The 23,511-nt window shown below is 48.0% G+C and overlaps 1 protein-coding gene across 1 annotated transcript in view; it reads right to left on the bottom strand.

The window, feature by feature from the left end:
• Window positions 1–298: 298 nt before the first annotated feature.
• GHRHR (growth hormone releasing hormone receptor) overlaps window positions 299–23,511 on the bottom strand; it is a gene marked incomplete at its 5' end in the record, with an annotated part of 30,949 nt that continues 7,736 nt past the window's right edge. The window contains 12 exons of the mRNA XM_084785668.1: window positions 299–779; window positions 2,381–2,422; window positions 4,222–4,351; window positions 4,882–4,973; window positions 5,500–5,569; window positions 5,975–6,035; window positions 6,331–6,484; window positions 8,036–8,168; window positions 9,012–9,109; window positions 10,414–10,511; window positions 11,172–11,279; window positions 11,392–11,494. Of these exons, the coding sequence (XP_084641794.1) occupies window positions 654–779; window positions 2,381–2,422; window positions 4,222–4,351; window positions 4,882–4,973; window positions 5,500–5,569; window positions 5,975–6,035; window positions 6,331–6,484; window positions 8,036–8,168; window positions 9,012–9,109; window positions 10,414–10,511; window positions 11,172–11,279; window positions 11,392–11,494 (1,215 nt within the window). The 3' untranslated portion in view covers window positions 299–653. The remainder of the gene's footprint in view (window positions 780–2,380; window positions 2,423–4,221; window positions 4,352–4,881; window positions 4,974–5,499; window positions 5,570–5,974; window positions 6,036–6,330; window positions 6,485–8,035; window positions 8,169–9,011; window positions 9,110–10,413; window positions 10,512–11,171; window positions 11,280–11,391; window positions 11,495–23,511) is intronic.

Here is a 23,511-nt window from a genome sequence, read left to right on the forward strand (position 1 = left end):
CTTACAGCCCTTGGAAGGACAGACAACAGGGTGCTCACCTTGAGGGAAGGGGGCTGAGTAAGCCATGAGCAATGGTGTCAGGTGGTCCTGATGCAGTCAAAATAGGGGGCAAGGCAGTGGTGCTCTTTAAAGAACAGTGCTTAGGGAAAACATTAGTGGCAGGATGAGACACATAATAGATAGCATTTATTTAAATTTAAATACAGACACAAGACACACTCCACATTTGCTAGGCAGGCACAGAAACGCCTGTGGGAGGAGGGGAGAGGGAGTGGGGGGGGGACAAAACAGAGTGCTTTTAAAAAATAAATAAAACATGAGAGTTCTTAAAGAGACAAATGGCAGTAAGGCAGCTGGAGCCAAGGGATGAGGAATGCACCGGAAGTGCAAATAATGGCTGCTGACAAGAGCTCCCCTTCGGAGCCACATTGACTCAGCCATGGATCACTCATGTACACGTTTATTGGTTTCTCTGGGCCTTGGGCAAAAGCTCTAGATGGGAAAAAGGAACAGATGGGAGGCAGACACAGGAACTGAGTAAAGTCAGAGATTGAGAGCGCAGATGCAGAGAACGGGAGGGAGGAGCTCATTGCCCATGGCGGCGTGGGTTCCAGCGCAGGGTTTGGGGTTCGCGGCCCCTGATGATGGCTGACCTAGCACTCAGAGGTCAACACTTTCATTCTTGACCGGGGAGGTGTGGTCCACTCAGTGCAGGGTCGCCGGGCTGGCAGAAGTTCAGGGTCGTGGCCGTACCATTTGCGTGAAATCTCCGTCCTCACCTCCACAGACAAGGGAGAAGATGTTAGGACGATGCCCCGTGGCCACGCCCCACCTCAACCTCAGGAGAGCACAGCGGGAGGTGATGTAGGAGAAACAAGGCAGACAAGGAAAAGCTGGTCACCCGCCCTGCCAAGCACAGACACCACTCCCTCCTTCCTTCCTTGGACTGTCACTGGCCTTTGCCTTGAACACTTCCTTTTAGCATTGCCTGTGTCCGAGTCCAGGCAAACAAATGGGTGCCCTCTGTGCCTCTTGGTGCAGTCGCCAGGTGGCCCTTGAGGAGTGACTTTGATCCACCCTTGCCTTAGCCTTGGAGGCCATTGCTTTTATTCTGAAGGGGGAAAAAAAGGCTAGGAGGGAGAGGCGGGCAGTCTATACCTCTGGCTGGCTGGGGCACAGAGGGAGCTAAGAGACATTCTGCCTGGTAGCTAACCTGGAGCTGTATAAAAGATCAAGGGGAAACTGATTCCTATTTAGAACAAAGCCCTTCCCACAGCTGCCCCAAAACTATGAAGTGTAGTTGAAAGGAAGAGAGTTTCTTGTCACCAAAGCTATGTGACCCACCTCAGGTCCAACTTTACTTCCTAAAACAGAGTCCGTTTGCAAGATCCAGCTCACCTCAGTGGGGCTGCTCCTTACCCCACGCCTTCTAGGGCTCCCAGGACTCCTGGGACTGCTACCCACAGACTACAGTCTTATGTTCACATTATAGATATGGCTGAGCAAAACTCAAAGACTGGGTGGGGTACACTGAGAGTCAGAGAGGGAGAAGGTCAACTGGGGATGGAGGGATCAGGAAAGGCAGGATGGATTGACAGATGGACAGAAAACAAGAGAAATGGATGGGGAGGTGGAGGGAGGAGGAAGAGCGGGAAGAAGAAAGGAATATCTTAATGGTAGAGAATCAGCCAGGTCTCTGCTAACCATAGAACCCATGGCAATTGGGGCCTTTGGGGGGAGCTGCAAGCCTGCTTGTGCTTATGGCCAGAGTCTTGGGGATCTGCACTCAGCCAAATTCTCCCCATCTCTGCATAGCAGGACTTTGATAAGAATAGAGCCTTCTGGGTGACAGCCACTTCTCCTTCGCCTTCTCCTGCAGGGCCACATGTGCCACAGCCCCTATTCTGTCTGCTTGCTTCACCTCTGCCTCCACTTCTGGCATGCTAATCTCAGAGTTCCTTACTTCCAGAGACTTTCTGCTCCCTGTTCTTCCCTGGCTCTTTCTGTCTCAGCAGCTGGCCCCTGTTTCTTCTACATGAACCTCTGACTTTCTTGTTTCCTGTCTCTGTCCCTTCACTCTCTGTCCCTCAGCTGATCTACTCTGTCCTCCGCCCTTCCTTGATCCCTGAAAGACCTTCTCTACCTCATGAGCTGGTGGTTGAATGTAGCCCAGCACACAGGAGGAATATGTGCAACGTGTTCATAAAATACTCAGACTAAACTTGCTTCAAGTGATCAGAACCTACTTCCACAAAGGATCACAGAGTGGAGGATCATGGGATCCAGCCTAGCTGGGATTTACAGAGACAGAGCATAAGAAAAAGGGACTGAGGACAAGGTCTATTGTTGAGTTAAGGTGAGCCATTGTGAGCACACATACCTCTTGGTTGAGGAAGCAGTAAAGGACAGCAACAATGAAGCCCTGTGGGGTCAAAGAGGAAGGAAGGACTCCATTAGAACCCTTTGGCCTGACTTTGGAATGAGGAGATCTTTCTATTGTCTTCTCCCTCACTCAACATTCACCATGCACCAGACATACCAAGCCATGTAATTATCACGGCATGCCTACCAGGGCTGTACAGATAGACCCACCTCACTGTGTATCTTCACCTTTGTATGTGCATTAGTGAGCGCATTGCCTGATACATGATCATGATAGATACTCGAGAGAAATTGAAAATATAAGACGGGTGAATAAATGAATGGATGATCATGGATGGATGGATGGATGGATGGATGGACGGACAGATGGGTAGGCAGAAGGAAAAAGGAAGGGAGGAAGGACAAATAAATAGGGGTGAGTAGACATGTGGAAAGAAAGATAGATGAACAGATGAGTGGAAAGAAGAGTGGATAGATGGCAAGTGGCTAAAGGAAGAATAAAAGGATCAATAGATAGATGGATGGATGGATGGATGGATGGATGGATGATGGAAAGAAATATGGGTGGATGGATGAATGGATGGGGTGGACAGGTGGGTGGGAAGAAGAATGGATGTGGGGTCAGGATACTGTGGAACTGGAAGGAGATAAGTTTAGAGCAGGAGTGAGGTTAAGTCAGGTCCAACCCCAGAAATCTCATATTGAGAGTGGTCGGAATGGGGCTCACTCCCTGCCCTGCTCTTCATGTAAATAAGGCATTCCCAGCACCTTCACCTCAACCAGTGATGCACACTCACCTCGAAAGCCTCCATCCTCTACCCAAAGGTTTAAATAGCCTTTGTTCCTCCTAATTAAATGAGCTGATCAAGAAAGCCTGCCTCCCAAGAATCTATTCTCATCACACTTAATGCTGCGCTCGATGCTCAGCCCTTGCTGGGCTGCCTGAGGTCTCCATCACCCCTGGCAGTTCCTGCCTCCCACTTCCTCGGCTCAGGATCTGCTGGTTGTGCTCACAGGCTGACTGCACCAGGAAGGGCATGGGAAGCACAGGGGGAGTACAGCCCAAACAACATTAGTGAGCAGGCAAGTGGATTGATGTAAGGAGAAATAGAAGGAAGGACAGATGGATGGATGGATGGATGGATGGATGGATGGATGGATGAATAGATGGATAGATGAATAGGTAAAGGATGAATGGAATGAATGGGATAGGAGAAAGGAAGAAGGAAAAAGGAATAAGATGGGTGAATAGGTACAAAATGGATGGAAAGATGGATGAATGGGTGGGTGGATGGATCAGTTGATCGAGTAGTTGATATCAAATAATGGATGAATGAGTGAGAGAGAGGAAAAAAAGCAATGATGGATGAATAATAAATGATGGATGGCCAGGCTGTAATCCCAGCACTCTGGGAGGCAGAGGCAGGTGGATCACTGTGAGTTCAAGGCCAGCCTAGTCTACAAAGTGAGTCCAGGACAGCCAGGGATGTTACACAGAGAAACCCTGTATCAATAAGAAATGACAGATGGATGAGTGGATCGATAGGTAGGTAGGTGGAGATGATTGGAAAGAAGAAGGTAACTGAATTGATTGACAAGCAGTGAATGGTGGACGGATGAATAAGTGGCTGGATGATGGGTGCAAGGGTGGATGAATACTTGGGGAATACGCAGCTGAATGTATGAATCGTTGGATGAGTAGAGAGATAAAGGATAAATGGGAGATGGACAGATGGATGAATAATTGAACAGACAGATGAATAGGTCTCACCCTAACATGAAATTAGTCAAGGCCTGCCATAGGCCTTGGAAAGAAAGAGGGTAGGGGGAAAATCTCACCTGGAAGGACCCCAGTCCAAGCTCCAGGGGTAGCCGGATGCCAAGGCCAGCATTGTCAGGCAGGAAGTTGAAGAAGATATAGTGAATTCCAAACAGCGGGATAAGGAGAAGTGTTGACTTGGAAAGCCGCCTTGGGGAAGACAAATTCTAGACTCTGAGTCTGCCTACCATAATCCACCCTGGAGACTCTGTGCACCCCATGAATCATTGGGCTTCTTCTTTACTTTAAGGTCCATCACACTGTAATGGCCATGAAGTTAGCCCAGCTACTCCAAAGTCTATATACATCTTTCAAAGTCTAGTTCATCTCTAATTTCCCTGTCCTCCCATCTAGACATAAGCCTCCATCTCCAGGACCCATAAAAACAGATGTAGCACATGTCATCCAGGTCAACCATTAGTCATGGTAAGTGGTGGTTTTGTGTCCCACTTTCTTTATACTGTGATCTCCTGGGAGCCTAGGGCCATATCTGTTCTCTCTCTAGGAACATAGGGAAAAGGACAGGACCAGGGTTATAAAAAGCTTCCAGGTGAGATAAAAACAAATGTCATTCCCTCCAGGTGAATTCCATGAGAGTTCCGAGCACACAAGTGCATGTGCACATGTACACACACACACACACACACACACACACACACACACACACACACACACAGTACCAGTATTGAGCCCGAGTGTGTAGGCCACCCTGTGCAGGCTCCAGTTTTCTCAGCAGGATGCAAATTATATTGAGAAACAGCCCAAAGTTCACCTGGAAATGAGGCACAGGAAAGTGGGTGCAAAAGTCAGAGGCAGCACTAGTTGACCTAGGATTGGCCCTGAACCCTTTGCTGACTAGGAACTGTAAAACCATGAGATGCAGGGCAAAGGAAGATCTCCTTCTCCAGCCCTGGTAGAAAAGATGAGTCAGGCCTGGCCACCTGCCTCCAGCCACCACCCAGGTTACAAAGCAATTGTCCATCGCTGTGCAGTTCCCCTGATGGGGAGACATCACACACCCACAGAGGCCATGGCACACCAGGAGCAGGAGCAGCTGAGTGCTCAACTGTAGATGCCATCCACTACCACTCACCACCCCAGCAAGAGATGTTCTGCAAGCCAAACACACGGAAACTAGGAAACTGGTCTAGGCACTGACATAACCAACCAGTGTTTGCAGCTGCCAGAGAGGCTGCCAGAGAAGCTAGGAACTGGTCATGTTGCCACCCTGAAGGCCACACAAAGAAACCTGGAGGGCTGGGTAAATAAAGCAAAGGACGCTGGCCTCAGAGACTGACCCCAACAGAGAGGACTATGGGCCCTTTGATGATCCACCAGCAGAGGGAGCTGTCGTCTAGGTCCCAGCACCTAGGAAGAAGACAGCCAGCGCTTGAAGATGCCCCTTTTCCACAGCGATGACGCGCCTCCTCAACACACATGCTGTAGCTCCTGGTCCCCTCTCCCATCTAATACGCAACCCTTCATCCTTCCTCTATCTCCCTCTCGCCTGATCTCTCAGCCTCTCCAAGGCAGAGCCCCAGTGAAGGCTGGCTGGCCCTTCTCATCCTTGTTCAGACATTTTTCTTCCTGTAGAAGGCCTGCTCCTGAGACGCGCAGCTCTGACAGCTTCTCCTGACTGAGCTCCTGCCCTCTCTGTGCTACCAGCAGCCTGCCCACATGCCACACTCTGAGCTAGGGACTCCCTCCTCCTCCTTGGATGCTCTACTCCATGCCTTGCTGACGGCATGGGGATGAGAAAGTTGCTTTACTCACGCAGTGTCCTCGAAGGTCAGTTTGCAGCCCACCCATGTACCAGTGCACAGCACAGGGAGTCCTGTAGGTGAGACATCACTGGGGTGATTGAGGGCCCTGCACCCTTTCCTTTGAGTTTAGCTTCCACTTCCCAACAATCTGTTAGCTGCATGCAGACGGTAATGGTGGGGTCAAGTAACTGCTTGAGGGGATATGGTCTATTTCCCATAGTGCTCTCAGTATGGGATTGTAGCCTGTCCCTTCCCCCTCCCTGGGCCTCACAATCACCCACAATGAGGAAGGCCTCCTTATGAGCTCCCAGGAGACCTTTCAGCCTCTACCTCCCCTACAGTGGTCAATGAACCCTTGATGCTCACCCCAGCCAGCAAGAACCAGCCACCAGAAAGCTGATTTGGACCTGGGGGATGTGGAAGCCAACAGGCAGCTCAGGTAGACAGCTTCTGCCAGTAGCCAGCTGAAGTTGGTCATGGTGGCAAAATGGTTGATGGCCACAGAGACCTTGCACAGGATCTGAGAACAGAGGCCTGATGCTTCAGAGCTTGGACCTCCATTCCAGCCCCCACTCCAGTGGGGGTCTCTTTCACCCCCGCCCCGAAACACCAAACCCTCAGGTCCCCTCCACCCTGGGCTTGACCACTCCACTCCTTGGGCTGCCCCAGAAGGAATTTGACAGTATAATTGTGATGGTCAGGGCACATACAGAAAAGGGGCAGGGTGTGATGGCACATGCCTTTAATCCCAGCACTCGGGAGGCAGAGGCAGGTGGATTGCTGTGAGTTTGAGGCCAGCCTGGTCTACAAAGTGAGTCTAGGACAGCCAAGGCTACACAGGGAAATCCTGTCTCAAAAAAAAAAAAACAAAACAAAAAACAAAAAACAAACAAACAAAAAAAACAAAGCAAAACACACACGGAGAGCACATACAGACAGGCTGGGTTCATTGTGCCCTCTCTCAGCCATGCAAGCCATCTCAGCCTCTGTGTTGTTTCTATAAAGGAAGAACTCCAGGACCTCTCATGGAGTTGTCTCAGGGTCACTAAAAACCGCTTTATTTTCTTTGTCATGTGCCATTCCTAAGTTCTCTTTTAAAGTGACAGCCATGGACTTCTCACCCATGCACCCATGCTTTGATCAGTGAATACAGGACTGTCATCATGCATGCAGCCATCCGCCTTGCTCCTCCCTCACCTGCCTATGTGGGCAGCAGTACCGCCTCTGAGCCCAGCTGCCCAAGCTCTATCTGTTCCCCAACTGTGGCAGGGTGACCAGGCCAGCTGCCCCTTGTTAACAAAATGGGATTAAAGTGAGGTTTTTCAAAGCATTTTAAGATCAAAGGAGACAACATATGTAAAGTACTTGGTGTGCTGCCCCGGCGGAAGTTAGCGCAACAGTTGCATTCAGTGATTAATTCATTAACGAAATCAGGCCACTTGTTGGTTTGGGAAGTCACTTGTCTATTCATTTCCAGAACACTTTCAAAGTCCTTGTACTCTGACCCCCTTCAGCTGTCAGTCTGTTCCTCTCCTCTCCTTTCCACTTAAGACTTAAGCTGACTTCCAGTTTGGCGGCTCTGCCCCAGACTCTCCTAACATTAACAGCTTCCTTCCCTGTCTCTCTATCATGATGTAGCCCAAAGGCCACCTCCTCCCTGAAGCCCTTACGTTCTCTTAGTTATCAGCTTTCCCTACCCAGTAGTCCCCAAGTCTGGGTGCCTCCCGTTCCCTAGGTGCTTCTGGCAAGAGGGGCCAAGGTCCACCCAAGTCCTTGTATGCTCATTAAAAGCAATGAACTGTCTAGCTGAGCACGGGATCTGCTGTGACCAACTTGAAATGGGAGTTTGGAGGAAAGACGAATAATGGCTATGAGGTGGCCCTGGAAACAGAGAGCATCTCAGATTGCCCCTGCGATGTATGAATGTAGGGGGGAAACTTGAGACTTCCTTCATTTGTCACTGGCCATAAATACAGGGTCAGCCTGTGTATGGCAACAGGTAGGGGCACATTCAGGCCTGTCCTCTGCCCTCTTCCCTCTGCCCCCAACTCCCTCCAGCCACAGCCTTTACCGTGGACAAGCTGCAGTGGTCCATGCTATCGCCCTGGAAGATGGCAGCATCCTTCAGGAACACAGCACTGGCTTTGAGGATGAAGGTGGCAAACAGCTGCATGTGGATGTAGTTCCGGGGGCAGTGGAGCCTCCTGGAAAGGACAGAATAGGTGAATGTAGAGGCCTGGGTGCAAAAGGACTTCCCAGGGTCTAGAATGGGTCTGGCATGGCTGAGGCGCTAGGCAGAAGGCGAGCCAGTGCAGAGCACCCAGAGCCACATCAAATAAAATCAAACCAAACGAACTGAGTAGAAAGTGAGCAGGATGTGTCAGTTTGACCCAGAAGGTCAGATGGCCAGCATTTGCCTGGGCTAGGTTCATGAACAGGAGCAAGAGGCCACAGCCCCACCTTCAGGGTACAGAGGCAGCCACAACCCAGAAATAGCCTGGGGGCATCCCTGAGTGATCAGAGAGCTACCTTTTGAGGCATAGACCCATGGAGAACTCAGCCTTTGAAGGCTGGAAAGCCATTACACCCAGCAGTAAGAGCTGAGGGTGGGCTTGGTGGTGGAGCCCATGCAGGAGACCATGGGTTCAATCCCCAATACTTAAAACCAAACCAAAAAGTACTATAATGGTCAGAAAGTTGCAATCATCAAAAACAGCATCATGCAGGGGCCAAAGAGGATTCTCAGAACCCGATGAGAGCCAGGTTTCCTGTGTTGGCAAGGATGAGCCCACCACCAAGAAAAAGAAGGCCCTGGAAGCAAACAGGAAGCAAACATGCTCTATACGAGCAAAAGTGTGGCCATAGAACAGAGGTCTGGTGTGTGAAAAGATGGCCCACATGTCAGGGGAAAAGGCAAGAAGTCAACAAAAGGCATCTTGCCTGGATTGGAGCCCCTCTTGACTGTCCAGGCAAAGAACCAGGCTTGGTTCTGGGACAGTAGGGGATAGTCAGTGAAAATTCGTGAGCAAGGAGCAAGGACAGCAAACCTGAGAGCCACCAGGACGGCAATAGCCATGCAGAGGGCTACAATGGAGATGCTGTGGCCTGTGGTGTAGATGATCCTCATCGTCGAGAAGTAGGACTTCTGGGGACAATAGCAGAAGAAAGGTTTGGCACTCAAGCACGGAGTCTGCAGCTCCACTGACGGCCCAGTCACTGATACCACAGAAAAACCCATATGGGCACTGAGCCTGCAGGTGGAGGTGCTAAGGTTTCATAGTTACACTGGGAGTGAGAAGAGCCAGAAGAAACTACCTGTCCCTGGAGAGTAACATGAGCACAGTTGATTTATTGATATCAACTAAGTACCATATTTTTTGGAATATAAGATGCACTTCCCCCCCCCCAAAAGTGTGGGAGGGGACTAGACTGTGTCTTATGGTCCAATTGCTGTTTTCACTGTTTTTCTTGTTTTACTGCTCTAAAAACTGGGTGCGTCTTATGGTCGGGTGTGTCTTATGGTCAGGTGCATTTTATAGTCGAAAAAACACAGTACCAGCTTGAGAACACATAACGGTGATATGCAGAACACCAGAAACAGCCACAGGCAAGCAAGAAAAGGCTTTTGGGGACCCCAAATGTTTGAATCAGTTTGAATCAGTCTCAGCTGGGGGGGAGGACATCCTGTTTGCTTACAGGGCCTTCTTTTTCTTGGCGGTGTGTGCATCCCTGCTCTCATCCTCTTTGCCCCCTGCACGACGTCCCTTTGATGGTCATAACTTTCTGACCATTATAGTACTTTGGCCAGGCATTGGCTCTACTCCAACTCTGCTGTTCATCACAAGCAATCCCTGTGCCTCTCTGACCTGTCTCTTCATCTGAAAGATAAGCACACCAGTGCTTTTGCTCGTAGGCTGAGGGCAGAGGGAAATGGCATTGTGAGTGGGAATAGGCCCCGTGAAGACCCTGATCTATGCACAGTGTGTGGTATGCTGCCCAGAGCTAGGGGTCTCTGCAATCACCATGTTCTTGAGTTTCTCCCACTTGCCCACGCCACAGCCTAGTATACTGTCCCACTGGTTGAGGACCTGAGAAAGCAAACACGCCCTTGTCTAGCACAGCCTGCAGTCTCCATTTCCTCTGAAATGACTAAGGCCAACCCACCCACCCATCCACCCTCGCCCTGGTAACCAAGAACAGAAAATGTTGGCTAAGAGGAGAATGACCACAGCTCTCAGGCTGCCCTTGGCTTTCCTTCTCCCTCAAAGCAAAGTAGCCCATGTGTCACCCAAATGGGCCACCTTCACTAGGCATTTTACTGCCATCTGCTGGGCAACTCCTGTAATTACCATGCCCCCATGATGGCTACTGTGGGAATGGCAGCCATCTGTTGAGATCTTTACCAGTATGCATGGTCATTTTTCCTCCAAGATATTGGGAGTCCCTTACCTCCTCGGTTATCAATTCCAAGGGCACAGGGCAGGCCACAGGGTACGGAGGGAAGGGGTCAGACCAGCCAGTGATGGTGCAGTCCCGCTTCACAGCCCCTAGAGGCAAGCAAGAGTCTCTGCTTACAGAATTCCCCCCTTTCCCAAGAGATGGTGGGAGGGCCCTAGCTGTCAAGTGCCCCTGTGGGGTGTGCACAAGGAGGTCTTAAACACAGGAATTGAAGAGTCCTCCTCTCCAGGGGCCGGAGTTCCAGAACAGTGTGGTCTGTCTCTAGTGTCCAAGAAAGTTCTGTATTCATGGGGGGGGGGGGCACAGAGTGGAACGATGGACCTCAATATTCCTAAGGGCAGGAGGGAAGATAACAGGCACCCACCCTCTGCCCCATGAGACTGGAAGGCCAGAGACAGGAAGGCCAGGAGGTGAAGTGGAGGAGGGGATGCTCCCCACTATACTCAGTATGGTATCTATCACCTCCTGCTAACAGCCAGAGAGCACTGGTGGATCACACTACACACACACACACACACACACACACACACACACACACACACACACACACACACATACACACACACTGGTCTTGCACTGGGAGCTTGGTGTTATATCAGTCATTATTCAAGATGACTAAAATATTCAGGGTGACACTAGAAGAGAAAAAAGTGACACTGAGATTCATGACAGCCCATCACCAAATCAAGTGATGTGCAACCAAGAAAGGACCACCTGCTCCCCACCCCTGCCATACCTAGGCCACTTACCTGGCTCTGAGCTGAAGTGAGAGAAGAAGTCAGGGCAGGGGAGGATGACCCACTGGCCAGAGCCTGTTGGAGGCCAGCATAGCAGCCCATCCCAGGTCACAGGGCAGCCTAGGTGAAGAGGAAGGAGACATAGGTGACCTATGAGGGAAACTGACATGGCATTCTGAAAGGCAATGCTGGAGGAGACGTCAGGATCAGGGACATCCCCACCCCCTCATACCCAAGGAGGTGTTGTTGGTCTCCTCTGCCACCTGAAGGCATGTGAGCTCATCCTCTCTCAATTGAGTGATGAAGTCACATTCTGAGTGAAGATAACCCAGTGCCTATGGGAAATAATGACAAGATGAGCCCAGACAACTGGAGGCCTCCTTCTTTCTATCTAGCTCTACTGACCTGAAGACAGAGACCAAGCTTGATAGATTTCTGTGCCCTGATTCTGAGAAAGACCAATTTGCCCCTCAGATGTCAAGGCATGTTTGATGGGCAGTTGGTCCTGAAGAAGAGAAAGGAGTCGGGAATAAAGAGGGGATGTTCAGAAAGGAGCAAGGAAGGAAGCAAGAGAGGAAAAGGAAAGAGCAGAAGAAAGATGGGGAAAGAGAGAAGGAAGAATGGTAGGGAAGGAGGGACAGAAAGAGTAGGGAAGAAGAGAGAGACATACACTTTTCCATCACATGATAGTGAATTCTAAAGCATGTTAAAGAAAGCTCTAGAGATCCCATAGCTATGACACTTTAGTACTTGACATAGTGTTTCCTCCTTCCTCACCACCCTCTCCTCTATACTTCTGGGTCCTGGAAGTATTTCTGCATAAACAACCTTGTAGGCAGAAGAATGTTTCCTTCCCAAAGATGTCCATATTCCAAATCCCCAAAGCCAGTGAGTGTGTCACCTGACACAGTCAAGAGACTTAGCATATATGATCAGGGATCTCCAAGCAGGAAGATGTCCTTAACTATCTGAGTGGGCCCAGAGTCATCACAAGGGGGCACAGGGATCAAATCAGAGAGAAGATGATGGAAAGGGGTGATGAAAAGCTATGATGCTTACTGAAGATGAAGAAATGTCTCAGGCCAGGCTAGGAGACTTCAGAAGGACCACAGCCCTGTCAACCATTGAGGGTTAGTCCACTGACAAGCGTGTTGGACTTCTGACATGTCTTGGGCAAGTTACGTGAGCAAATGTGTAGACTAAAAGTATATGGGTGGAGGGGGGAATGAGAAGACAATAGCTCCTGGCTGAGGTAAAAGAATAACAAACAGGAAGGAGGAACTGGAAGTGGGAGCCAGCTGGTGGAATGGATGAGTGTTCAGTCAGACACACAGACAAAGAGGTAGACGAAGATGGACACATGGGGATGTATGGAGGTCCTGTATCACGGTGACTGAGTTGATCATTAGATGGATAGAAAGAAATTGCCTTCATGTGTGGCTCAGTGATCATGAGGATTGCAGGCTGGATACCTCCCAGAGGCTGGAGGCCACAAGAAATGGTCTCTAAGTTTTTCTGGGCATCTCTGTTTTTGGAGAGTGATTCCGAAACCATCTGGAGCCCAAGTGCTCTAGGCCAGGCAGAGACCTTAGGTATTTCTAAGACTTGATGTCTGAGAGTGAGAACTTGTAACATCTCTCAAGATGTACCCTTGCAAGATCCGTGCACATATACAGCACACATGTGCGTGCATGTGTGTGTGCGTGCGTGCACACACACACACACACACACATCCTTTCACTGACCTGACCAGCTTCTCACCTCAAGGTTTGAGAAACAGTAGTCAACTCTAGTCTTGAACCTGGTATCTACACCAGCTGCTGAACAACCCTTCTGGTCTAGGATTCCCTTGCTCAAATCAAGCTTTCATGGCGTTGTGTACACAGGAGGATGTGAGTCCTTTGCACCATATAGGGAGCTCATGGAATTTACATGCATGATATTCACATGCCAGACTTTGACAGGTCAAATCACTGATACCCTACCCACCCACCCCCAAGGCATGGTAGTCCTATGTAGGCTGGCCTGTAATTCTCTGTGTAGCTCAGACTAACATCAAACTCATGATATTCCTCCAGCTCCCACAAGTGCTGAGACTGTGGGTGGGAGCCACCACACCTCACTCTCAAATTTCTCTTTTTACACAGAGGCAAATGAAGGCTCAAGTGTCACACAGTACCCTTCGTGGTCCGCAGATGCCAGCATCTTGAGCGAAGAGCAGTGAAATGTTAGGATGAGTGGTCACCCCTGGCAAGGCAGTAAAAGAAGAAGGTAGCCTCAGTCCCCATATGCTCCCACCTAGTAGTGCCTTGTGACGTCTCCCCTCCTGCCTCTTGGTGCTACTGTGAGCTACCCAGAAAGTCTACCGGAAAGTTGCAGCCTATTCGGAGATGCCTCCTCTCTTGGCTTTCCCACACCCCAGTGCACAATCCAGGGAACAGTAGCTGGTTTCCCAAAGCTTCTCCAAGCCTGGCTTCATGAAAGGAAGATCTCCCAGATGGCACATCTGGAAGAGCTGACATCCACTACTTCCTCAGGCCTCACAGAGTCCCTGGCCACCTCCCTTCTGGGACCAAGCCATGCTGAAGAGAACCAAGAAAACAGGAGACAGGACAGTGTTGCTTGTTTTTGAGAGAGAACAGGTGGCAGCCTGGGGTGTGTGGTTTAGCGATGGGACAGGCTCAGGTGTGACCGGGAGACCCTATCTGGCCTCAGCTACTTCAAGACAGTCTCAGGACAGGTCCCTCAGAGGAGTCATATGTAGGGCCTGGGTGAGGGAATAAGAAGGCACAAAAACCAGTTCCAGGAAAACAGTTCCAGGCAGGATCTAAGATTAGTGGAGGGCAGGTGGGGAGTGGGGGGCAGGGGAGAGGGGGTGAAGAGGAAGTCGCCAAACTCAGGAGTTCCCCCAACCACAGCCTGTCACCACCCAGCTGGAGGAGAGCAGGGAAAGAGATCTGAGCTGGCTACTTACAACTGCGCACAGGTTCAGCAAGCACAGGACACAGGTACCCCACAACAGGTTGTTCATGACAGTGGTGCCTGCAGTCAGCCTCAATGAGCCTTGGCCCTTTCCTCCCAGTCTGTCTCTACTGGTGAATTCTCCTGGCTGTGTTCTCCGCTGCCTCACCTTCCCAGCAAGTATTTGTGTAGGCAGGGCCAACAGAAGGGACATCTCACTGAATATTGAGCAGGATGGTGGGACACTGTGTTACTGCCAGCCCAAAATGGGACTCTGTGTCCTCAGCAAGGGGTGGCTGAGCTCTAACACAGCACTTTGCTCTGCCTCTATGTCTGAGTGTGCCTGTTGTGACAGCAAGAACCCAGAGCACACAGGTGGGGCACAGAGAGGTGGCAGCCACAGGACACTGTTCCGCTTAGTATGCCCCTCTCGAGTGGCTCAGCTTCTCCAGTAAGCCTCAGCTTCTCCTTTTGGACAGGAGGATTATTGGGAAACCTTGCTTCGCCCCATGTGAAGTTGAGAGCCCTGATGTTGCAGATGTCACCTTACTTCCCATTATAGGAATGAAGAGAATCACTGTAATTATTTTTACTTTAAAACACAATCTCTCAATTGGCCAGGCCAGTGACACTGTCCTTAACCAGACTACATCTTGCTTAGAACCTGGAATTTGAAAGTGAATATCACCTTTGACAACTGTGAATGGTGTGAGAAGTGAAAGGCCATGTCTATTTACAGAGCTGTTGACCTCTGTACTGGGAGAGCCAGATGTGTCTCCAGCGAGCCTGTGTCATGAATGTGGAAAGCTCCCCACTATCACATCTGCATTTAGGAATCATCTGACATCAGCGGGGCTTTATTTTTCCACTCTTACTCGTTGTCAACAAAATGCTGAAAATATTTTTCTGCACACATTGCCCAGCGTGGGTGGCACACAGCACATGAAGCTTCTCTCTGGCAGGCTCAGAAGGCTCAGGCTGGAAGAAATCAATGGCTGCAGAGAAGACATGACCAAAAGGGGACAGAGGCCACTGCAACAGGATTGATTGATCATACTTCACAATCAGCATCCCTCCCGCCAGCATTAGTGGCATTAATAATCTATAGCAAAAATTCATTACAGTTCATATTATTTAAATGAGTGGCACTTAATGAAGAAACTTTGCTCCCTTTGGAGACGTTTAACAATGTCTGGCAGTATGTTTTACTACCGCAGGCAGGGGCTGGGGATGGGGAGGAGGGCAATCAGGGGCTGATGTGTGCAGTAGAGAGCTCCCACAACCATGCAAAGATCCATCCAGTCCGAAAGGTGAGCAAGGCAAGAATGAACTAACTGCCTGTTTCTGCTTCCCCACACATTTCTTTAGAACACCCTGCTGTCGCGCATCACCCAGGATGTGAGTGGACACCACCACTCACTTGCTGCCATACGTCTTGCTGAGCTTCTATTTCCCCACCTGTGTTCTGGTTAAGGTTACTGTTGCTATGATAAAACACCTTCACCAAAGTAGCTTCAGGGGAATGGGGTTTATTTGACTTAACACTTCCAGGTAACAGTCCATCACTGAGGGAAGTCAGGGCAGAAATTCACACAGTCCAGGAGCCTGAAAGCAGAAGCTGATGCAGAGGCCGTGGAAGAGTACTAAGTACTGGGTTGTACCCCATGGCTTGCTTAGCCTGCTTTCTGACAGAACCCAGGACCACCAGCCCAGGGGTAGTACCACCCACTATGGGCTGAGGCCTCCCACATCAATTACTAATTAAGAAAATGTCTTATTGGCTTTTGTACAGCCAGAGGCTCCCTTCTTTCAAATGACATTAGCTTGTGTAAGTTGACATAAAACTATCTAGCACATGGGGTTAGCACTAGAACCTTCATATAGACACAGCACTCAGAGAGTGGGCACTGCACCTTGCCCAGGCAGAAGAGTAGAGGTGACCCTGCTGGCAGGGGTGTTGGTGAGTAGGGAGGGCATGAGTGTGGAAGAGCTGACCCCACCACTCCTCTGTTTCAGGGTGTCACAAGGACACAGATGATGTCACCTTTCTCCCCCTGCCCCTTACTACCTTTGGCAGTCAAGAAAGCTGACCACAGGGTCATGAGATGTGGAAAGCTATTCCTGCTCCTCACCAGATGCAACACTGGGAAAAGAGGGCCCTGCATCTTTCCTGGGCAACAAGCAGAGCTGTCCCTGGCAGAGGGGGCACAGTTGAGCCAGCCCCAAGGTCAAGAGGATGGGAGAGGGAGATCTGGCCCCACCACTATGAGGTGGCATGGGTATGGGAGTGATACACACACACAAGCACACACACACACACACACACACACACACACACACACACACACACACACACACGGTAGTTGGGAGAACTGGCCCTAAGGGCATGAAAGCAGGGAGAATGAGCCCTGTGCCTTGAGTGGGCAGAACAGTGGATCTGGCCTTCATCGAGGCATGGGTGCGGGTGAGCTGGCCTTTGAGAAAGGTGAGCAGACCCTGTCTCCTGATCATGGAGGCATGAGGTGACCTAGCTAGAGTAGTGCTGGAGAGATAGCCTTGATGGTGTAGATAAGGAAGAGCCAGTGCACTGACTAGCTCAGCTCCCACCCAGACCCAGTTCTATAGCTCTGAGGTAGCCCACCCCAAAATCTATATCATCTGTAAACAGTTGGAACACATGTGACAGGCCCAGTCCTGCTGATGCAAAGCTGCAGGATCTCCATGACACAGGGTAACAACAGGATAATCTGGACGAGTCCCTGTGAAGATCCAATATTAATGGTGTCACAGAAGCCAGAGATCTCAAACCAGACCAATGACTCATTACAATAAACAGAAAGTTCTTGGATTAAAGGTGATCATGTTCCTCTAAGTGGGGTAACATGTCTCGTGGATGAGTGGAGTCAACCACACAAATAAAGTATAACCTCCTAAATGGTTGATGGGCTAGAGAACATTGTGTATGTTCTAAAAGTAGCATATATAAGACACAATTGTAATCAGGCTGTGGAGTCAACCTTATGGCCTTTGCTGTGAATGAAAAGATACTCATTTGATGCTTAGCCGGCAACCCCAAAAGAAGTTTCCCACATAAAGGAAGGGTTACAATAGGAAAAAGACATGAAGATGCTCTCTAGCTGTGGAAGTTTGAATGAGAATGGCCCCCAAAGAAGCATATATTTGAATCAGCAAGTGGCGTTATTTGGGAAGGATTAGAAGGTGTGTCCTTGTTGGAAGAAGTGTGTCATTGGGGAGGGCTCTGAAGTTTCAAAAGCTCATGACAGGCTCAGTCTCACTCTCTCTACCTGTGGATTAGGATGTAGTTCTCAACTGCTTCTCCAGCACCTGCCTGCCTTGCCTACCATGCTCCACACCATGCTAATAAAACTGTAAGTAAACTCTAAATTAAATGATTTATCTTAACTTGTCATGGCCATGGTGTCTCTTCACAGTAATTAAACAGTGACTAAGACACTAGCACATTAGCCTCTCATTTGGCAGGAAAAACAGAAAATGTGGATAAGGAGATGGAGATGTTGTCTTGTATTTCTTCCTGCTTGAAGAACATAAGAAAATGGGAGTACAAGTTACACCTGTGTAACTTATACTTTTCCAGGGTCCAAAAGTGAAGAATTGGACAGTGAAAAGAAGAGGATGCAATAGAAATGATAGAATATAGCCCTCAAGTTCAGTCTTTAGTGCAGATGAAGTGAAAACCCATGATTCAGCACGCAGATGGGAGCCTCAGTATCGGCCCAGGACAGGAAACATAATCAGGCAACATTCAGCGTCTGAACCACTTCCATTGAAAAAGACTCAAACAAGGAATGAAAGAGCCTCTTGGAGACTAACTAGTGAAGCTATGGAGCATGATGGTGCATAGGATAAGCCTGAGTGATGTGGAAACAGGAAAAAAAAACAGTAATATATGTCGTATACCCATTCCTCGTTGAGACAAAGGCTGGATAAGCTGAGGGTAAATGGCCTCCAATAGACTGGCACATACAAGTCACGATTCAGAAACCTAACAAAACTCTAAGACTCAGGAAAATCTGGAAACTTACAAGATCCACTAGACCCTTCCCAAAGTCTTTCTATCTGAGGCTCTTGATCAGGTCTGTTTTCTTTACCAGTTAAAGAATTAAAGGGCAGGAAAAAAAAAATCTCAAGCACAACAGGAAACAGCTGGGGAAATTGTAAACACGGCAAACAGGAGCAGACAGAATCAGTAGCTTTTAGAAGGTTTTTATTAAGGGTGAGGAAACACACATACAATAGACACACGGGGAAAAGACCCTCCACAAAGCACAGTGAGCACTGTGGAGTCAACTCCAGCTTCTCCTCGGAGGCTGGAGGTTTTTTTAAAGTGTGAAAGTTCTTCCTCCCCTGATTTAGACTCAGTTGCTTTGAAGAAAGACAGGATAGCTAGCTGACTGACCCACAGCTGTTGTGAAAATGCATCCTGATCCAGCATTGAACATGTCCGCCAGTCCATCAGCAGGGGACCTACGGGCAGGAGAAAAACGCCCACGGGGCCTTTGTTTTAAGCCACCAGGCTTTTGGTCTCTGCTCAGGAGGATGAGGAAGAAGCTGACCATCTTTGAAGTTTACCATCTTTATCACCAAGCCATGGCTCTCTGCCTATCTGTCTACCTACCAGGGAATCTGTCCAGTGCCTAGTCTTTCTCAAGGATATATAGGCAGTAACAACTGAAGATGAGAAGAGACCCCAGGAGATGAGCTGTCATCAAGTTGCATAGAGGCTTCCAGAAATGCAGCTGTCATGTGCCCTCGCCCATGCTGCAGTGGGCTCCTTTCTCAGATGCCTCCTGTGTGCCTCCCTCCTTTTCAAAGTCATGGTCTTTTATTCTTTAATTATTTTATACATATGCATATAAATTTGTAATAAACTTGATAAATTTGTTGAGTGTTTCTTATATGTATGTGTGATTAGGGTTGACAGCTTGGAACTGGATAATCTGTCAAAGTTCTCACTGCTAAAGAAGACAAATTCTCCTTCTCTCAGCAACCGTTGACTTGTAGCTATTAATCTTGGGATGAAGCCATGTGAGGGGAGAAACAATGTGGATACAGCACTCATGTATGCAATTCTCTAAAAAAAAATAAATACATAAACAAATAAGATCAATTTTATGCAGTGCTGTTATGGTGATAAATAACAAAAGATTAATGCTTTCCCCTAAAACTGGGATCCAAGAACAGAGCATCTTTCCCTACTCCTACTCAGTATCAAAAGAAAGTCAGGAACTGTAGATGTCAATGGAAAAAGAAGAGCAATCTTTATCTTCTTCTGGATCTCTCTTAGTACACACCATAATTTGTAGAAAATCCAAGACACCTACAGAAAAGCTACTAGAACTAGTTAGTGGATTAAGTTGTGCCATAGCTGGGCCAGGGTCAGAAATATAACAACAAATGCTGGCATGGATGTGGAGAAAGAGCGACCCTTATAGACCAGTTGTGGAAATCAGTCTGGAAGTTTCTCTAAAGGCTAGATGTAGAACTACCATGTGCCCAGCCATATCATTCCTGCATATACCCAATGGATCTTATATCTTACTATAGAGATAGTGCACATCCAATAGCTTCTTCTGTTTTGATTCACAATAGCTAGGAAATGGAATCCCTCAAGATGTCTATCAACTCATGAATGGACGAGGGAAATGTGGTACATATACACAATAGAATTTTACTCTGTTGTAAAAAAAAAAAATGAAATCATGACCTTTGCAGAATGTAGTGACTTTGATAAGAATGACTTTATGAACTCATATATTTGAATGCTTGCGCCCCAGTTAGTGGAACAGTTTGGGAAGGATTGGAAGGAGTTTTTAGAGGAGGTTTGTCACTAGGGATGAGCTTTGAGATTTCAAAATCCCATGCCATTCCCAGTTAGGTCTTTCTTCGTCTTACTTGCAGATCAGGATGTAAGCTCTCAGCTACTGCTCCAACCCCATGCTTGCTGCTGCCACAATAGTTGTGGACTCTAATCCTCTAAAGCTGTAAGCCCCAAATAAACTCTTCTTTACGTTGATTTGGTCATGGTGTCTTATCATCACAATAGATAAATACCCAAAGACACAGGCAAATGGACAGAGCTAGAAAAAGTAATAATGAGTGAAGTCACTCTGGCAAACAAAAACAAATGTGGCATGTTCCCTCTCATAGTGAATCTTAGCTTCAACACTAGGAAATGGAGCACTGGGTGTCAACATCCAATACTTAAAAGCAAGTAAGAAAAAAAGAGAAGGGTGGAGATACTGGGTGCAGAAAGATTTAGGCCTGGAGTGAGGTAGATAGAGGAATTAGATGCTTGCAGGAGGCTTAGCCAGAATGAAGTATACATGAAAAAGCTATATGGAAACTTCTGATCTTCCAACCCACAAAATATTTCAGCTAGAGGAGACACTAGTACATAGGCGGCATGAAAGGGGAGAGAGGAATATACTTGAGGTTAAAAGTCTGAGTGGGCATAGGGAGGTTGGATATATGAAGAAACCTTATGGAAATCCATTAATGTATAAACTGATTAATATATAAATGTACACATGTATAACATTTTCCAATTTATTTTCAACTTTATTTTTAAAAGGTTTCTCTCTGATTTGATGTTTTTAGGCCAACATAGCATCATGTGGCTGCTTTTACAGACACAAATAAGATAATTCTTGCCATCTTACAGACAACCAAAGGAAGTAAAACAAGTAACACATGCTGCTAAAGGAGGGACATTAAGGACCCACTGTGGTAGTAATTGCTTCAATCGCTGTGAAAACATATCTGACAGAAACAGCTCAAGGGAGGACAGGTTTGCCTGGGCTCATGTTTTCAGAGTAATCCCAGGCCACCACAGTGTGGAAAACATAGCAGAATGGCTCTGTGATGACAGATGCGTGGCTTCTTATAGGACATGAAATGGAGGATGCAGGCTAGCATCGGAAGCAGCCATGCCTCCTCCTGCTGTCCAGGGTCCACCCTCCAAAAATTCCATATCCCTTGAAATAACCCCACAAGCTGGCGAGAAGCACTCAAGATAGGGGACCATGAGCAATATAATATGCTCAGGTCTGTTGCCCACTATCTAATGTTAAAACCTATCACAAACCCACAGTAAGCATGGTGGTGTGGTACTGGCAAAAGGACAGCCCCACAAATGAAAGGAAATCCCAGAAACAGACCCACACATTTAGGTGCAGAAGTAATTCAATGAGAAAGGCCCATCCCTTTAACAAATACCGCTGGAGCATCTGAAGACCCATACATGAATATACATCTCACAGCATCTATAAACCTGACCGAAAGAGGATCATATGCCTAAATTTAAATGCAAAACCAATAAATAACCCTGAAGAGAGTTCAGGGTGAGTCACGTGTCTTTGAGTTTGTCCATAGTACATACTGTTCACATCACAACGAACATGAGGGGAAACTGAGCATATTATTTCCCAACAGATTTAAAACATCTGATTGCAAAAAGAATAAGAAGACAAACCACCGCTGGGCCTTAGCAGCTTAGGCTTCCCTGATCACCCTGCTTTAACTAAGGAATGGAGCTCGAGGTCTCACCAGGATGCTGTGGGCTCTTAAAGTCTATGAATCTTGAAAACATCTCCGAACACACACACACACACACACACACACACACACACACACACACACAAGAAGACAAACCACCAAATTAGCTTATTGTTTTTAAAGTGCACCAATAATACAGAAAAAGCACTCAAAACCCGATAAGGGAAAAAATTAAAATTTTAAGTGAACCAAAGAGCTGATCACATACTTCCCCAAGGAGGACATTGAGACTATTCTCCACAAAGGTCATTAAGTGTAAACTACGAGTTACAAAATATAAACTATATACCTAATAGCACCCATTAGAATGGCTAAAAATTTTTAAGCTGATAAAACTAAATATTTACAAAGATACAGAGCAACTAGAGCCCTCTGGAACTTTTGTTCAGAATGTAAAACAGTCCCACTGAGTTTGAAAACACTCTATGCCAGTGGTTCTCAACCTTCCTAATGCTGCCATCCCTTAACACAGTTCCTCACATTTGGTGATGATCCCCAATCATAAAATCATTTTGTTGTTATTGTATAACTGTAATTGTGCTACTGTTATGAACTGTAATGTAAATATCTGATATGCAAAATATCTGGTAAGCAACGCCTGTGGAGGTCATGACTCAGAGTCTGGTGTGAGACAGATCTAAGGGGCCCACATCTCCCTAAAGATAGTTGGCCAGGGGTTAAACACTGTTAAAAAAAATCTTGATGTCATCAGTCCTTACTATAAGCACTCTTTGATCCTCAGTTTTCTTTCAGATAAGCTAAGCTACTGGGGAGGTGGATTTTGTCATTGTTGACAGCTATCAAATCTTCCCCTTGTGCTGATTGCTTCCGTAGACAATCAGTCAGATTGTCACGTGGCAGCTTAGCTGATTTGAACACGCTAGATGTGTCTAGGGAGGCCCATGCTGGTCTTAGGGACACTGCAATCACAATTTCTGTTCAGGCAGAGGGTGTGTGTGTGTGTGAGAGAGAGAGAGAGAGAGAGAGAGAGAGAGAGGGCAGGGAGCTTGCTCCAGTTACAACCTCTCCGGATGCCTTGCACAAGTTAGGGAGACTTCATACACAAGATGGCTCTGGCCATCCCGCAGCAGGAAGGGGCACCTCCTCAGTGATTCAGCAGAAATCCTGTGGTGGGTGGTTGCGGAGGCTTGTGATTGGTGAAAGTAGAAGTTGCCATGGGCTGTGCACGTCCCTCTTCTAACAGATAAGCTGGCTGAGTTTCACTGTTTGGGAATCCGCTTCTTCTGCAAGCTTCGCTCAGGTGTATCAACCACTGCACTAAAGGTTTTTCCAGAAGGGTTTTTAACAATCTGCTTTTGATCTTTGCCCAAAATATAGGAAGCGGAGTTGGCAACACTGTGAGTAGAAACTCCTATGCTTCCAGTGCCAGGAACCCCATGGCAGTAGCCATGAGGCGGATGCACAGAATGGCCATGACAGGAAGTCTCTGAGCCCAGAGCCAGTGGGTCTGCAGCCCAGTTAGGAGCCAGGAGACCACTAAGGGGCATGACAGAGGGTGACAGGAGCAGAAACTGTTGACACTATGAAGGAGGGAATAAACACTAAGACAATAAGGGCAGCAGAGAAAGGCCAAGGCAACGAGAATAAGTCCTAAGAGTTCCAGAGAGCTGGGAATCGCTAAGAACCAAGGATTCCAATAACTGAAGCTCAAGAGGTTTTAAGACCCCGGCAGGACAGTTAGCTTCGAGAAGCCAGAACTTGTCTCTGTACTTGACAGATGAGCTACAAGATCTAGTCTCACGAGCCAGCACGGCAGGCCCTAGTTTAACAGGGT

The sequence above is a fragment of the Acomys minous genome (assembly GCF_964271855.1).
Source record: "Acomys minous genome assembly, chromosome: 6".
NCBI classification, from domain to species: Eukaryota; Metazoa; Chordata; class Mammalia; order Rodentia; family Muridae; genus Acomys; species Acomys minous.